This window comes from Centroberyx affinis, unplaced genomic scaffold (genome assembly GCF_046629955.1).
Source record: "Centroberyx affinis isolate AG114_WGS23_722 - 3 ecotype Tasmania unplaced genomic scaffold, CSIRO-AGI_Caff_v1 ptg004902l_1, whole genome shotgun sequence".
NCBI classification, from domain to species: Eukaryota; Metazoa; Chordata; class Actinopteri; order Beryciformes; family Berycidae; genus Centroberyx; species Centroberyx affinis.
Genome location: NW_027282404.1, coordinates 270,746 through 289,315, shown reverse-complemented (window position 1 = coordinate 289,315; position 18,570 = coordinate 270,746). Strand labels below are relative to the sequence as shown.

Here is an 18,570-nt window from a genome sequence, read left to right as displayed (position 1 = left end):
AAACTGCTCCATACAGTATGTATAGCCTACTGCTTCCCATTGTTTTAATAGTGTATTAAAACAACAATGTCCTTTATACAAGGAGAATAAAGGGTTGTTTGTCTACACTGGACTGAGCTCATTGGTTTTGAATAGACACGGAGAGATGTGGGCGAACCAGAAAGAAAACAGGAACAAACACACTCATCCCCAGCTTGTTTCCATCAGAACTTTGTAGTTTTAGATAATCAGTGAAACAAACATAAACATCTATTTTTTTTTTTTGTTATTGTGTCATGATATCAACCAGGTTGACCAAAACATATTTAGCAACAGACTATAAAATGGTAAGAAGGGATGACTTTGTAATGCTAAGAGGCAGATAGAAGTGTATCTATAAAGTGCATTAGTTACATATATCCATCCACCTTTTTCTGCATCATCAATCTATCTATCTGCTATCGATCAGTCTGTCTGTGTTCTTCTCTGTCTCTCTGCCTGCCTGTCTGTCTGTCTGTCCAGCCATACATAAAAACATACATCCTGGACTAGTTATCTCATAAAATCAAGTCAATTTTTTGAGTTTGTTGTTGGATTGTGGTTTGAGTCTCTGACATTCCTCAGGATTATCACGACAGCCGACTCTCCCCTCTAATTATTCCCACAGATTTCATTCACAACAATGAACTAAGTGGCTGCATAACAACTTTATCTGCGAGTGACCTAGATCTAGACCACAGAAATTACAACGGAATGAACTTTCAGATGTTGTTGTGCGCAACGGTTTTGACAACTGGCATCAGCGACCTTATGATTTCACACTCAGATATGTCAATAAACGTGTGTATACGCATGTTGTCTCTGGGATCCTTGAGTGCCCTGCAAACCATTCATCACATGTAATTGGGGCTCTGCTTTCCCCACCGCGACACTCCTAACAGTTTTTTTTCTCCCCTCCGCTCCTAGAGAGGGAGTGAGAGCGTTTGTTTGACATTGGTCCATAACATCTGGCCACTGGGGTATTCCGCTCTACAGCTTATTAACAATGCTACAAGCACACATGTTTCCCTTTACGACGCTAAGCAAAGGAACACATCATCCAGCCTGCCACTATCCAGCCCCTTCCACAACAATGAGCCCATTCTCTCCGTATTTACCCTCTTCCAGTCGGGGGAAAGAATGGGCTTTTGACCATGAACACGATGAAATGTGGTCAAACCTGATCTATTGTTGGGGAAATGATTTTCAAACGTCCCCCTTCGGCCTCCCAACCACCTAAATTAAACCAAGCAGATGGAGCTGTGATGAATACGCACCAGAGCAGGAAAGATTACACCTCCTGATCTGTTTGTAAAGCTTGTTGCCTCGCCATATTGACATGGATTAGATCATGCTGGAAGCTGACCAAGCAAAAGATGTACAGTAGCTTCTAGACAGTGTAGGTTAGAGCTCTCTCTTTCTGTCTCTCCCTTTTTCTCTCTCCTCATCTCTTTCCTCTCTCCTACTTTTGTACCTTCTTCTTTGTGTCTTACCTTTCTACGCACCTGTTGCTCTTTGGCCGAGTGGATCTTGACATGTTTGCGTAGGGAGCTGGGGTCTGTGTAGCGCTTGGTACAGCCGGGGATCTGACACGCATACGGTTTCTACGGGGAGGGAGAATGTTTTTCACATCAGTTTATAGGACTGTGCAGAGTTTACGATCAAATTCACTTTGTTGTAAGAATGACATCAATACAGAAAACAGCGAGGCAGCTATTAATGAAAATGGCAGAAGACTCAGGAAGTTAAAGTGTGAGAGAGCAAAACTGTGAAACACAGATATGAATGGGTTTTTGTTTTTTTTAAACAAGGGCAAAGTTAAAGTCCTACCTTTGAGCTGAGAAAGGCACAGAATTCGAAGTAAGAGGAAGTGAGAAGAGAGCAAGGAGGAAAAAGAGAAAAGACAAAGATCAATTATAAGATATTTTAATGTGCCAAATTAGCTCACTGTAAGACCTCACGCAGGGGATTTTAGAACCTGAACTCTCTGCTATTTTTTTGGATTCAGGATGTTAGAGTTGGCTGGTCTGCGTTTTGTTCCATTTTGCTATTGCATGTAAGTCTAATCCCCTTTCTCCTCCCATTATAGTAACCAAACCCCAATCTCTTGGTACTGACAGCATCAATATTACATGATTAATATAAATGCTTGAATATGGTGTACCTTACGAAAATACTAATTTTATAGACCAAGCTCCACTTTCTCAGCGATATCACAGGACACATATGGGTATTTTTTGAGTTGCTCTGAAAAAATAAGATTATCATTGAATAAATTTGCATATTGTGGACCAATAAAGAGTTATGTTTGATGACAGTTTTCTAAGGGTCCTCCATAACGTCACTCTGTATGTGAGTGTGTGTGTAAGCTGGTGGTAGTAAGAGGAGGGAGGGGGGTGGGGCAGATTAAAGTAACAGAAATGACGTGTAAAACGACTGCACTGTCATGGACTTTCCTCATCGTTTCACATTCCTCTCATTAACCAAGCAAATATAGCTTGTAGCTCGCTGATTGAGGGATTTTCCCCTCATGGCATTTTTTTTCATCCCCAGGAATATAAGGTGGCCATTAAAGTGTAAGGGGATACGCGTCTTTATTAGCTCTGCCTCCATACCTCGGCCTTCTCTGTAAATAACACATTGTTATTCCAAGGCGCTCACAGCGCCACTCATCTCCGCCATGTTTGTTTTGCTAAGCAACGCACCCAATACAGTGCCGAACCTGGAGTCAAAAATAAAGCACAACTTCTGTCTAGAATAAATATCATTACAGTTTGAAAATGATTTTTCCCCAAAGTGTTTTTGGCAGCGCAGGCGGCTGGGCAGCACAACGAAGGCCTGAGCAGGGTGTTAATGCCAGGCCGTAAGCGTCGGGACCAGATTGGCTGTATCATTTAACCTACTGTGGAAAGAGAGGGTGGTGGTCAGTGGTGGAAGAAAATCCTTTTCTGAGGTAAAAGTTAAAGGAAACCGATAGAAAAACAGAAGTCCTTATTCAAAATTCTGCTCGCGTAAAAGTTCTGGGTGATTTACTATTACATGGACCAAGAGCAGAGGCGGCTGGCCAGTAGAGGGCATGGGGCAAAAATGTTCTTGAAATATAAATATTATTATTGAAACAGTAAATGCATTACTTCTGCAACAAAAATGTTTAATTAAAAAGTTTATTGATTTGTTAATTGCTCTGCCCTAGTTCTGCTACAGCTCCCTTTCTTCCTGCTCAGTGTCACCAACACATTGCTGTTCTCTCAGGCTGTTTTAGCACATGCTCAATAGTAGCCTGAATCCAAAACCCTGACCTAAAGTAGGGCAAAAGTAAAGAGTTATATCCACCATCTGAAAAGAAGTGACATCATCTGTCACAAATTGATTGCTGGCACAAAAGTTAGAGTACTGTGGATCATTAGAAAGCCTGTTAACAATTGTAAGGCTTACAGAATAGTTTTTGAGGAAATGTTTTTGATCTTGATTCAGTGATTTTAGGGACAATTATTTGCAGTTGACAAGTGTTGATTGGAGTGGAGTTCAAAACTATAGAGAAGTGTTAAATGAACTCTGATGGGTGTGGACTTACATAAACACTGGCATAGTGTTGATTCTTACACTCACATAGTTAAATTGACACTGACTATATTGCACCAATTGATGAATTTTAGGTTGCAAAATATTTGCAAATTGATAAATAACATTTTGGAATAACTTCTTCAAAGAACAGATTCAGTATAATGGCTTTGATTTATAAAGTGAGGATGCCTCAGATCTTTGATGGATTCACTTCTATTACTTCTTTTTTTAGGTTGGTTGGTTTGAAGTTGGTGAAGTTTTTAGGGACTAATCACGTTTTTTATTTGTTTTATCAAAGTATCTACTAACAGCCCCACAGATAAATAATAACAGCAGGTGTTTAGATTTAATAGTGGGATAAATAAATAAAGAGATATTTACTTTGAAATGTAGAGGAGTGAAAGTGGAGTAAAGTTCCCTAAAGTGGAAATACTCAAGTGCAGTAAAAACACCTCAGCTGTACTTAAGTAGAAGTTATTTACTCGGTCGTTGTGGAGGCCTGGATGGTGATAAATTGGGACGTTACTGAGACAGGAGGAGTGGCAGCGATGGCTGACTCAAGCTTTCCTTCCCTTCCCTTTCCACAGGTTAGAGAAACAGGCGAAGCTCTGTCTGAGCTAGCAGCGCCAGTCCAAGTCTGTTACGGCCCAAACTGTGACTCGGCCTAATGGAACTGATCATTTAATGATCTGTGGTGTGTTACAGCCAGTGTGGGCAGAGTGAGAATGCCACACTACTCACTGACTGACAGCAAAGTAAAGTGTAACACTGTCAAGGCATGGAAATGGGCACCGAGGCTTGGAAGGCACTGGGGGTTTCATGTCAGCGCAGGAGGGGGTATTAGCGCGACTTTTGGGTGTTATATGTATCTGGGCACACACACACACACAAACACACACACACTCATTTTCAGTTATTTCCTACCTAGTTGTAAATCTTCACCAATTATCCACAAATCAACAATATTCTTGTGGCTTGCTGTAAGTTTTTCAATATTTTAATATTAAGGAAAATCCACATCTTGAATGGATTGGGTTAATGGTGAACTGAACCTGGATCTGACAAACACACACACACACACACACACACACACACACACACACACACACACACACACACACACACACACGTCCCTGTGAAGTCCATCTGGAGTCAAATCACTTTCATTTCAATTGATTCTAAATTATTACTTTATTGTAATTGATGGATGGCATTCAATACCTCCATTCTGAAGGAAAGTTGAGAGAAGAAAGAAAGAGTTGACTGAATTGAGAGTGAATTCAACCTGGACCTGACACACACACACACACACACACACACACACACACACACACACACACACACACACATACTCTATCTCACACACACACACACACACACACACACACACACACACGCGCGCACACATTTAGTTTCCATAATCTTATGCAAACTGTAGGCCGTCCCGCTTGCAATGCAGTGAGGAGCGTTACCTACAACCCAGACTATTTTGAGCTGTCGGCCTGAGACAGGTTAAACATTAATCTGCCCCGGTGAGACAGTGGGAGGTGAGAGAGAGCAGAGACTGAGCAGCTGACCGTGTCCAGGTGAGTGCGCTGATGCTTGGCTCGGTCGCTGGAGTTGCTGAAAGCTTTCTGGCAGCCGGGGTGCTGGCACAGGTAGGGCTTCTCCCCCGTGTGGCTCCTCAGGTGGATCTTCAGGTTCTCCAGACGCGAAAACGCCTTGTTGCAGCCCTCGAACTGTGGAGGGAGGACAGAGGCACACACACACACACACACACACACACACACAGAGGAATGCATGAACACACACAGATACAGATACAGACACATAAACACAAGCGCAATGGAGCAGGTATGCACCGGAACACACAGGGAAATAAACAAACACCCATGCATGCACACACACACACATACACACAGACACAAACACACGCAGAAAAAATGAGATCAATGAGGGCAATGCTGGTAAAATCTGCTACAATGTGGGCTCTGTATATACAATATGTACCTCTGTGACTCAGAAAGGAGCTGTCCCACTCTTTCCCTGAATCCCTTGATCACTCACACAGCTGGAGGAGTTCACTCCACACCACAAGTTCAGCACAAGGGCCGTACGTCGCCGGGCCGTGGAAAACGAGAGACGCTCAAGAACATGGGCGAGCATTTTTTTTTCCATGGCTCTTGAATTACGCGGCCATTCCAGAGACCTTTGTTGAAAGCCATTAGCTCAAGAACAACACTTCCACGTGAAGGACAGCGGCACGCACCCACACCTGCCGCAAGGCCGCCGGCGTATCTACATTGCAAGGAGGAAACTGGAGTCTGCTGTATAGCGGCGGTTAATGGGTCGTAATGCATAGAATATGAGATGAGTGAGTTGTGTATGGTACATTAGATAGATAAGTGACAGTGACTGTAAACAAGCTCATGTCCGACCCAGCTCGGCCCATTTGATCCCGACCACTCAGCCAATGAACACCACAGATTTGTTAACACATGCGTTATTGATGAGGCTGCTCGCATATCCACTCCTGCTCGTAGGCGGACAACACGGCTGATTGGTCGGCGAGGCAAGAGCCCCTATGTTACTGTATATAGAGTCACTAAGTGTATGGGTACAGTACATAGTATGGAGAGCATAGTTCAATGTAACCTATATGTACCTAAGTTTAATCCCATTTAGGTATTCAGCAGGATGTTAGCGACGCTAGCTTGACATCAATACCCGGCCTTGACTGCCACAGGCCGCAACAATAAACTGGCATGAGGATCCTTCTTCTGTGCAGCCACTTACCTGTCACCCTATCTGAGGGCTGCAGATGCCTGGCTTTTATGTACCGGTCAGGGAGCCAGAGAGGCGCAGGAGACAGGTGGAAGGAAGGTGAAGGTGGAGAAAAAGGGTACAGAGGAAGAAAAGGAGGGGGGGGGGGGGGGGGGGGGGGGAAGCAGGGAGCTCAAAGACAAGGTTTAGGGTTATTAACTGGTTGGTATGGAAGAGTGAAGGAGATGGAGGAAGTGTGGAGAATGGTGAGAATGTCAGGAGTTTGAAGTGTGAAACAGAGTAGAATTCATTCATGAAATTCTACTGAGAACATAAAAATGAAGTTCTTCATTTTCCCCTTAAATGTTAAACCGAGGCAACAGCTTCTCCGCTGTCAAATCTAACCTAAACCTATAGCGGAGGAGAATTGCTGAGCTGACCTCCGTGTGAATACGACTTCGTCCACAAGCTGTTACGCGGTCGCTGCGGTTGCTACTGTCCATTGTCCCCTGACCTTTAGTGAAGCCTGCTGACAACAGGCTGGGTTACGGCGAAGGAGAGAGTGACACCATTCTTCTAATGGGCCTTCAGCCTCATCTGGGCTCAATGCTCATCGCTGCCTCCTTCATTCACTCACACAGCACAGGCAGCCCCTTCTATTCACCATGGCTCCATTTAATATGGGCGAAACCTAAGCCTGTCATGGTAGAGCCGTGTTGGGTGACCGGTCTGATCTGTGTGCGGATGTGTGTGTCTGTGTGTGTGTGTGTCTCAGATGAGTATGAGAGTCTTATCTGCCCACTTATGGCAACATAAACACAGGTCCTTCTGGAGTTTGTGAGACCTTTGAGTCAGTGAGTTATAACTTTTTTAGAAACTATGTGATCAGCATCCTAAGGTCTTGATCAGATAGGATGCTTTTTTCTCATGCTGAGTTTGACAACAACTTGTAAGCAGTCTATTTAGCCTCAGCTAGCTAACCTGAAGTCACAAAGTGGGTAACATTGTTGAAAAACTGGACAAGAGAACGTTAGCCCAAACAGAGGATGTGGACATGACATCCTCCTAGAGAGAACAGAGCGCAGAGAGTTTTATCATCTCGCCAAAGAGCTCTGCTGCCGTTTCAAGAGCTATTCGCTTTACGTAATGCGTGGCACTGCTAAGTTGGTCATGTTCAACTTGGAGCACCCAGGGAGCGTCCCGGAAACATTCCAGAAAGCGTCCTATGCGATCACAGCCTAAATGATTGACTGCTTCTGCCACACATGGCCAAAGACACAGACAGAAGCAACACAGAAACAAGGAATACTAGACAGTAAGACAAACTTCACAAATCAGCAGCCATGAGGCAGGCTGCAAGGAATGAAGTGTGAGGGAAAATATCACCCAGAAACCCAGAGTGCTGGTGTCAGACGATCTGTCAAGCCGTAGATTTCACTAGCTTCATGAGAAACGCTGTTGTTCGTGATGACCGGCCCACCCTGATGCTTCAACACACATGCACACACGCACACGCACACACACACACACACACACACACACACACACACACACATACATATATACTGTGCAGGCTTCAGCCCGAGGGCATGGAAAACATCTAAAAGTGTCAGAGCAAACAATGTACAGAGGAACCATATTATTTTAGAGTCAGGCTAATCAAATGTATAGGATGGAAAGAGAGCAGGGGAAAGTTTAATAAAAGTCTCAGCGCAGAGGAACATCCATACTGACTTGCCAGTCATGACAGACACGGTCCACGCTGACTCCTGAAATATGGCGCCGAACATTTGAGTTTTGAAAACAAACACGGCTATTATTGACGTGCCAAATGTGTGTATTTATGTATAAGGGAAATAATCACTCTTTCATTGCTTTCTTTTCCGCAATACAAATTTGGGACTAAATTATAGTTAGGGGTCCATGGAGGAAACCGTGTTAATCGTGTAGAGCGTATTATTACTCTGGGAGCTGGACTAGCAGGGAGACGGCTGAGCATGAGGTTTTCCTGCCTGCTGGGAAAATAATAGTTAATGCCACCTCTGGGCCTGGGCATTACTCAGAAGACCTGCATGAGAAAGTTTATGCTACAGTCAGATGTTTTAGTGCAGCCAATCTGCAAGTTAAAATGGCGTCTTTCAGAGAGTTCAGTGACTGTCAAAAGCCTACTTAGTTTTGGATATTTGAGCATTGAGAGAGTGCTGCTCAGAGGGAATCCAGTATTACTCTTATTTATTGAAGTTGTGTGAAAACAGAAATGTTTTTAACAGTATGTGTGCAGGAGCGGTCTTACAATTAGGCAGAGGTAGGCGACTGCTTTAGGCTTATTTTTCATCAGTTTAAAAGAAACTGACTCTGAAAACACCCCTTGTTATGTTCCGATAAAAGATATTTAAATCTTGAGTCATGGCTATAGTGGGCTATTATTCCACTTAACTTCTAGTGCAATTTTGTCTCGACTTTAAGCTTTGTTTTCTCACCACTGCACCATTTCCTGCTAAAGTACCCAAGTAGCACAGAAAAACAAAAAAACAAAGGGGAAAGTAGCAGTTTTGACAACAACTTTTTTCATCAAAGTATCAACTGTTGTTACTGTTGCTGCTAGGAATATTACCACTGCCTCCAAGCTCAGCCTCAGCTTGAAGGTAATGTACAGAGAGGATGGATTGAAAAGGGTGAATGTTGGGACTCAGGAGGCCCCATGCTTGCCTTTGCCTAGGGCCCCCAAATCACTAAGTCTACCCTTGAGTATGTGGTCCTGTTTAGGTCAATAGGTAGAGCATGGCACTAATACAGCCAGGCTTAGGGGTTTGATTCCCACTGAGGTGACCCACACTAAAAATGTAATGCGCTCATGGTACCATAAGGCGCTTTTAATAAAAGTGTTCAAAGAACGACATATGCATGTTAAAATGACACATGTCAGTATCTGCCCTATATGGTCCCTGCGGAGGTGCCTAAAATTAGCCTGAATCGTTTTTAAAGTGATGAACACGACCCATAGACTAAAGTGGTACAAACAGAGGGCCATGGTGGCTTCTGAAACCACACAGGACAGATATTACCTTTGATATTATCTATGAAAACAGTTTAGACGGCGCTAATCACATTAATTGCTTTAAACATGTTTAGCTTTCCTGCCTGAATGCTCCGTCTAAGGTAAACCGGCAGATCACCGCACGAAAGGGAGAGGCGCTGGCAGTGTGGAGGGGTTTGAGCTGCGTTTGACACCATCTCGCCCGGAGTGGGGGGCTCAGTAGCTCGGTAAACATTGGGGGTGACAGCGGGTCTTGACACGGCTGAAGGGGGCGAAAAGGGGGTTGAAGGGGTGGACAGGCAGCTGATCACAACAGACAGATTATGGGCCCAGCGTGCGGGTTGTGGAGGTGCGGCCCGCCTGAGGCCTTCATGGGAAATGACTCCTGACTGGCAGCGAAAAGGCCAAACAGTGTCGGGCCTAAAAGGCAGCAGTGTACGGCTCTCTTCACATGTAGCGGCTCATTAGCAACCTGCAGGAGCAGCAGATGATGGGAACAAACCAGCCGTTATAGAGGGGTGTTGGGGAAAAACATGGCTGCTGACATCTAGGACAGAAGTCTGATGGAAAGCTTTAATGAACAGAGAGAGGAGAGAGACAGAAAGAGAGAGAAGAGAATGAGAGGTAAGGGAAGCATTTTCTCTAGAGGTTCTCCTCTTTGGAAAAAGTGTCTGACTGTGCTCCGTGCAGCCGAGGTCATCACCTGCACAACTCATATTTTTCCCAAGAATAATCTCCAGCATTCTCTCTCTTGACAGTCGAGCTTTTCTGGGGTTAGCACAGACGCGAGGGAATCCTTTGATATCTCCTTCAACACTGCAATATTTCTCCCTGGCCTTGGGCAGTAATTGTAGAACAGGCCTCTGACTAATGATGGGTAGCTGCCGGGATTCAACTGTTTGGCTGCTAACTAGCATGAAATCCACTATTACTCATGTTTAGAGGGCCCCCTGTAAAAGCAAAGGCTCTCAGGGCCTAACAAGCTCCACCAGTTTTCCACTTTGATTGGTTTTACCTAATACATCCAGGCTCCTTAACTGCCAAAGCTGGATGTCTTTTGGTGGCAAAAGAAAACACTGCAGAATAAAACATGTTATAAAGTTATACAAGCTGCTTTTGAGCATTTGTACTTTATATGTATGAAAAAAAAGTCTGGTGGAAGTGAGTTGGTTTGTCACAAGGTGTCTTTCTCTGCTCTGACCAATGAGGAAAACCACCAACACTTCAGGATCTGTTCGGAGGGGAGGCTGTGGAGCGGAGTGGCCCGGCTGCGGCTGGGAGGAACATGTGCATTTAATCTGCCTGCTTCCAAATGCCCTGTGGCAACCACAGCAAAGAGCAGAAAAACGTAAATGGATGAAATTATATCCATATGATTCAACGAGACAGCTAAGGAGAGGCAGGTTTCTCATGCGCTTCGTCAGGATACAAAATTAAACACAGCTTGGCTAAAACATTCGCATTACATAGTTTACACATATCATTTCCACAGCCAAGCGGGACCCTTTTAGCGGCCAGCCTCATCTGTTGCGAATAGGGCCCTAATTTGAATCAAAGATAGCGTTCGACTTTTTTCCATTTCTCAGAGCTGGATGGAGATGAATTCACACACACTTGCTTTGTTTTTCCTTCAAGCGTCTTTTCCCCCCTTCTCCTGCGCTCCGCCCAAATTTTGAGAAGCCTTGATTTATGAATGGTGAGATATGAGTACACACAGCAAATGACTAAAAGCCAGCGACTGTTGTCCAGATGGGAACGAACAAGCAAACAGAGCGATAGCTCAGCCGATAAATTGGTGGGAGGAAGTAGTCATGTAAATGACTAAAGAAATTGTTCTGAACAGCCATTTTGCACTCATGCCCGCATAGTTTGGGGGCCAGATTAAAAACTATGCGGATGGTACAACAGGAAGCATTCCTATGATGACTAAATGAGGCAGCTCACATAATGAGCCGGCCCAGCTGGTTTGTTCCTCTAACAGGCTGTTTGATGGAGATTGAGGAGGAAGTGCAGTGATGGATCTGAACCCCTATTGCTGTTGTGGAGGCCTGGCACAGTGCTAGACTCGCTGCACAACAACATGGAGAGGCTTCATGGAAGCACTTAACCTGCTGTGATTCAGGGGCCTGCATTCAAATGTCTACCAGCTCCGCAGCCCTGCATCACATTAGAGAGCTAAGATGTGATTTCCTCCTGAACCGGCCAGCCCGGGGTTTACCGGTTCACCAGGTTGAGGGAAAAAGGAAAATAGGGTCACGTTCTCAAAGAGAGGGAGAGGAATGAAAGGGAAGAGGATATCTCTTGTGTGTTATCATGCAGCGTTAGCGGTGAACCGAACCTGCTTCCAACCTACGCCCTCTGTTTCCCCAGAATATTGAATTTTCCTTCTGGTCAAAGGAACACGGTGTGTAGAAATCATTTTCATACAGACATACACACATACGAACATGGGCCAATTGTACAGTTTCCTTTGAAACATACTCCACTCCCAACAAACACCGGGTCAGATTGCAGTCAAGTGACTGATCATATCCATATCAAGGCTGTTCAGTGAGAACAGACAGTGTTTGGACGTAACAGAAACAAAACTACAACAGTAGTTCTCTCCTGTGCAAAACTGAACTTTATCTTTGTGCAGAACAACACAACATATTTTAAGTAGTATATTAGTGTTCATGGGAAAGATTTGTTGCATATGGGCTGAATAATCACTGGATAAGTACTGGCATGGGGTTTTAGAGAGGGGACATGATCCTATGACCTGCCGTTCGATGAAAGGCTACTGTAACAGCCTTCCCGCTTTGTCGCGTGACAGTGTGTTTATGCTCACTAGCGACCCAAACCATTTCTAACGGCTAATTAGAGTGCATTACAAAGCTCCCAGTGCCATGGCCATTAGTAACCATCAAGGCATTAATTATAAACCCATTCACGTAATCTGAACCGGCCATGAAAAAGACAGACTGGGGGGAACGCAATGAAAATCCTAAACATGATCTGTGCTGCGAGCCGGCGCCTGGACTGATGTTACTGGCAGTCAATGCAGGATCCTGTTTGACGGGCGCTTGAGCTGTGGCCTCCTCTGACACCAGGGCTTCAATCTGTCCAGCACCTTTCACTCACACCTGCCTCCGCTCTCTCTCTCTCTCTCTCTCTCTCTCCATCTCTGTCTCTCTCTCTCTCTCTTTTCTCTTTCACCCCTGTCTGGCAAAAGCTCCTCTTCCTCCTAACCCTACAATGGGGTGTTATATACCTCAGTGTGCTCCATGACTCCATTATATATCGGCGGTATTGAGGGATGATGGACGGCAATTCAGCAACAACCCCGTTATCACAATAACAATATGTTTAATTCATCAATTGATCCACTTTATTGCTCTTTTGTTGGACGATTATCTAATATAATCCTGCGTGATGATTGGCTCCCTCTGTGAATTGCTTTATCTCCTCTCTTCTCCTCTTTCTCCATCGCTTTCTCCTTCCAATACCTTCTATCACCTATTCACCTACATTTCTCACATGTGTCATTCCTGTGAGATCTACTGTGCTTCTCCTCATTCAATCCTGTCCTCCTCTTCATCTCTCTCTCTATCCTCTGCATTTTAGGCATTTATTTGATTTATCATTTCTTCTCCCCAGCTCTTTTCTTACAGTGAGTGCAACAGTAGAATGAGCTGAAAGCTGCACGAGGCAACTTTGCATGCTGGCAGCTCCAAGAAATACCAAAGGGACGAGAACGAGAGACGCCAGCTTCCTCTCGATGGAGCGCTCGCTTACTGCTGTTTAGGAGATTTGTATTTCGATCTTAGAGGAAAAATCCACCCTTGGATGCTCTTACACTGTTAGATATAATAAGTTTGTATTTAAGGAGTTTTTTTTTTATTTTGTGATGAAGTGTTGTAATTTGTGTATCCACTTTCCCTCAACCTGCCTCATCTACTTCTACTTCAGAGAGTGATTTTCTACATTTCCCAGAATGACTTTGGACAAGCCCCAGAGAACGAGCCTGAACTTGTACTTGGTTGAACATGTAGGTGGAGAGACCGATAGCAATAGAGGAGTGAGAGAAAAAAATTGTTGCACCCCTTACTCACAACACAACTCATCTTGTGCTGGATTGCATTCTGGTCTATTGAGGCTGCTGTCAGTGCATAAATCTCTGCCTCTTCTATGATGGATTTCTTCCTGTATGATTGCTGGACATCGGTGCAAAACGGTGACTCTAGAAAGAAGCTCTCGCTCTTTGATAGATGTTTTAGATAGTTGAAAAATTTTCTGCTATCAAACTCCATTGTATCTGCACTGGAAATATCTCAATGATGTCACGTCATCTACGTTTGACCAGTTACGGGTGGAAATGTGAAGACAAATCTACTACTAAACAAAAACATGGGCCCAGAATTGCAAGGCACATCACCAGCTGTTTTCTAACAGTGCTACAGTGTTTTAGGGTGTAATTTCCCTTTAAGTGTTGATTCATAACTTCCTATGGGTGGAGATTCCATGCCAGTGTCCATACCAACACCAGAATTTCATTTGGGCAAATAGGGCAAATCTACGGTGTCTCTGCAGCCCCACTTAAAACAGGTGTATTTTTTAAAGATTCTTTTTTTGGGCAATTTTTGCCTTTTTTTTCTAAGTTGACCATGGAGATGGACAGGAAAGATTGGTTGAGAGAGAAGGGGATGACATGTGACAAAGGTCCCAGGCCGGATTCCAACCCAGGACGTTGCGGTTACATGGTACACGCCTCCGGCCACTGAACCACCAGGACACACAGACGGGTGTATTTTTACAAAACAATCTTGACTAGTGTAACTTTAAATTCCTGGATCAGCAACCCATTGTAATCAGCGCAAGGGTCGAGGTCACAGTGCCCAGACAATAGATATAAAAATATCCCTGTGTTGTGGAACGATCCGGTATGATAGAGATGTGTTAGGTAAAGAAATAAGAGCCCTTCTCCCTTTTTGGCAAGCCGCTCCTTGTCCACACAAGGCGAGAGTTGACACAGCTGTCTAAAGGCTCACGCCTGCTGCAGCGTACGTTTGGGCGACTCTATAACTCTGACGTGACAACAAATAAACATTTCAGAAGCCCTGTGGGTTGCCAAGCCAAATACCTTGACGCCAGAGGCACCATAATATTCAGACAGAAAACATGCCGGCAAAATTAAACAATAGGTCAAGATGGCATTGTGATCAACACCAGCCCAAGGACTCAGGCAGGGCGAAGGGGGAGAGAGGGCATTTACGCAACCCTCTGGAGGGGGACCAGACCACAAAGCCTTCTGGGTAATATAGCAGCTGCCCAAGAAATGTGGTGCAACCGAGATGCCACGGTGCCCCTAGATTTGTTCACTCCGCAGCGTGCCAAGGTTGTGTTCTTTTTTGCTCTCTGTGGGTTTCAGGGTCCAGTTTCCAGTTATGTGGATATGGCTGGTTGCAATATATCAGACTGCAGTAGACATTCAATGTGTCAGCCCTAATCAAGGCTCGGGCTTATCATGCAGCATTCACACTTAAGCACATCGCCATCCATTCACATTTCAATAAATCAATTCACCACATTTCAGTAAGTGGGTCTCTATTCACGTTTAATAAGTCAGGCCCTACTCACCACCAATATGTGCCTTGTGCTCATTGTCCTATAGGAAAACACATTTATTTGAGTGCAAATCCACTCCCCATTCCTGTGCAATTACGACGGACTCAAGCAACCTGCCAATGGCAAAAAATGTTGAGGTTCCAGTGTCCATTGGTATTCCCCAGTAAACGTTTTCATATTTATGGAATATTTTCCTTGAAATTTCTCATCAGACATGTGTTTATGTTAGCCGTAATACGAGTCGGAGCCTGGCACTTGCTGGCCTCACACAATTTGCCAGTGAGAGCGCAGGCTGCATTATGATACTAAATTTTTCTCATATACAATATCTATTTCCCGGCTGTACTTTAAATTGCGCATGACCTAATCTAAATATCTTGGCTTTATTCCTTTAAAAAATGAAATTGGCACATCGGTGATACTGATTTTTTGTTTGGTTTCGCCTCTGAAAAAGATGCAGTGCAATCTAAGTGACAGTTGCTACGTTACACGGTCTGAAAAATTGCCATTACGGGAAGCAAAGCTGGAAAGACAGAAAAAAAACCAAAAGAATCTGCTCCGACTTAAAGAATACTTACTTTTACTGTAATTCTGCATAAAATAACGAAACCAATCTGGTTCTAAACCCGGCATAAACCTTTTTACATCGATGTTAAACTAATTCCAAAGCTGAACAGATCGAATGTGAAACAGATGTTTGAAAGTGAACTGTTGAACAGAAACCGAGAGCGCTCTTTCTGGAGACAGTTAGAGATCATTGGGGTGTAAAACTCTATGGGGGAGAGGTAAATCCCATCTTAAATATCAGGTTCTCTATAGTGCCAGTCACACGATGGATCATAAAACAGGGCAGCGAGAAATTAGATCATTCTGGGCACCAGTGTCCTTATATGTCCTACTGAGAAGATACAGTATGTTCCTCATCTGCAGAAGATGTTACAGCAATGTGGCCTCTCTCTCTCTCTCTCTCTCTCTCTCTCTCCCTCTCTCGCTGTCACATTCTCCCTTTCTCTCCCATTATCAATCATTTGATGTGGTTTTGGTAAAGTCTTATTGTTTTGATATTATGCACCATTTATCACCACAAGCTATGCCTCAATATTCTCTTTGGATCCCTCTCTCTCTCTCTCTCTCTCTCTCTCTCTCTCTGGTGGTCATTTGAAAGCAGCAGGCAGATTGAAGGCTCGTCTTGACAATGTAAACAGATAAAGCCTTAGCGGAGCAGCATGGAAAGCCTGGTTGACCTGTAACAAACACTTTGGTGGGGGGAAACTTGAAAGCTCTAATTGCTGCACTGAATGCCAGCTGTTAGTCAGCGTTCAAGAGCGCAATGGTTTCGCTAATGCTCAAAAAATGCTCTCAAGTGCGCATTCAACACATACCACATCACTGTCATGCATCATTCCTCGCGATGAATTCTGGGCAAAAAAAAATCTTTTTTGGGATGACATCAGTTGAATTGAATTGCCTCTCTGGCTCTGTTTCTTCCAGCCTTCACTTCTTTCTAAAACATTCAAATTAGAGCCGGCACACTAACCACAGAACGCTGCGGTGCATAATTTAAACATGACACCCTAAACATAAACATATCTTTCGCTACATAATTTATCCATACTTTTCTTAGTGTTTATGTTATACGGTAGCGACTTGCTTGCCCATATATATTAGCTCCAGGTCTCGCCTAGTCTGGCCTGGTGTGGTGTGGGCCTGGCCGGGTGGAGGGATACTGTAGTCCTGGGGTTGTGGTCTGGCCCTGAGGTAGACGTGGTCCCGGCCTGTATAAATGTCCGTCTTGTTTGCTTGTTTGTTGGGAGATGTGACGGCGGTCGGGGGTTGAATGTTGCTCTGGACTCTCCCACGCTGACACCCAGCAACATCAATACCTGGACGCACTGAGAGATTTACTTCTGTCCAGCACACACACACACACACACACACACACACACACACACTCCCAACAGACCCAGCTCACACACTCCTCCTCACACACTGCGGTTCGGTGGGTATGTTTGCATGAGTGGCTGCTGTGGCACAAATTGTGTCTGTTTGAATGTGAGGAGCGGGCCGGGATGCTCGCCTCGGAGGAGAAAGGATCTGTTATGTGTTTGCCTTGTAAAATGCCATAAACATGTTTTTTTTTGCTATAATTATCTGTCTGACTGCAGCAAAGAAACGGTTAACTACGCCTCCACAATGCACATGATCCATGACAGTGTACAGCCTGGAAGCTTATTATCGACCACTGACGACTAGGGAACATTTTAGGGGGTATTTAAGGGAGTATTCTGGTCTAAAAAGGCCCATGACCTAAGCAGGAGATCCCAGCACTCCTGTCCATCAGCTCTCCCTTCCTCTGCTGCACGGACCTGGGTCTGCATCCCTGCAATCGCCCCCTGAACGTGACGGAGACCCAGAACGCAGAACCCCGGCTTCATCTCTCCTATGTATTAGTAAACTGATCTGGCTCACTAGAGAGGTTAAACTGATTATGGTTTTTGGATGGGACACAATTATGACACAATCTCTGTGCAATGTATAGCCGGCCGCGGCCCCGGGTCTTCAGGTTTCCGATACCGGAGTGTGATTAAATGTTAAGGAAATTGCAAACTCAAAATATTGCATTCCAGACAAATGCAATTTAGTAGATCCTTCATGCTTTGATACCTGGTTATGTGGTTGAAAGCAAGGTAGCTGGGTAGCTGTTTTATGCGCCTAATGTTTGTGGCTTGATTTCATTGTGGCAGTTTACAATATTTTATTTATATTGCATATTATTCAGTTTTTATAGTTTTGTTTTCAAATATTCTATGGTTCGCGATAATGTTTTGCAAATAAATGTAGTTCAGATACAATTGTATTTATTGAATGAATTTGAAGACTAAGTCAGAGGCAGAACAGTCATGATACTGGATTTTGACAACACCAGCTCCTCTAATTCAAATGAGGTTATCTTGCTGAGTGAAGGCTTTCCTTTTGGGGTGCCAGTTCAAATTCTGCAAGCCTCCTGACTGGAAGGATTTTAGTGAAAGTTTAGTGAGGAGAACCGATCAGGACCAAGTACAGATGCGATGACTGGAGTTACTCTGAAACAGCCTGTAAAAAAGGATGATTTTTTTTAAAAATGCATTAACTTTAATTTTAACCACTCAAACAAAATCTAAATTGAATGTCTTTATTAAACATCTTTGATCTTATATGTATATAAATAGCAGAAAATTTTAATTCTCACAATAAAGCCTCCTTAAGGTGAGGTCCAAAAAGATCCAGAGACAACACTGCGGCATAACTTGTAGTTGTTTTGGTAAGTGGTGAGTTTATCAAAACAGATCTAAATGACAGATAGTGGGAGACAGAAAGAGAGAGAGAGAGAGAGCGAGAGAGAGAGAGAGAGAGAGAGAGAGAGAGAGAGAGATGCAGAGTACTGGATTGCATTACTGCAAAAGATTGACTGGAAAACTTTTACGGCCTGACAAGAAGTTGGCCTGGCCCACTCGACAAGGAAAACAAGCAAGATCCATCTATCCAGGGCTTTCATTCCTGCGCCAAAACATCAGTCGCAGAGCCTCTCTGCCAGCAGTTTC

General features: G+C 44.1%; 1 protein-coding gene across 1 annotated transcript in view; it reads right to left on the bottom strand.

Annotated features, from left to right (window-relative positions):
• Nucleotides 1–18,570, bottom strand: part of LOC139666272 (zinc finger protein GLIS3) — a 71,549-nt gene that overhangs the window by 14,157 nt on the left and 38,822 nt on the right. The window contains exons 6-7 of the mRNA XM_071545446.1: nucleotides 5,160–5,321; nucleotides 1,512–1,622 (exon numbers count right to left, since the gene is read on the bottom strand). Coding sequence (XP_071401547.1) covers nucleotides 1,512–1,622; nucleotides 5,160–5,321 — 273 coding nt within the window. The remainder of the gene's footprint in view (nucleotides 1–1,511; nucleotides 1,623–5,159; nucleotides 5,322–18,570) is intronic.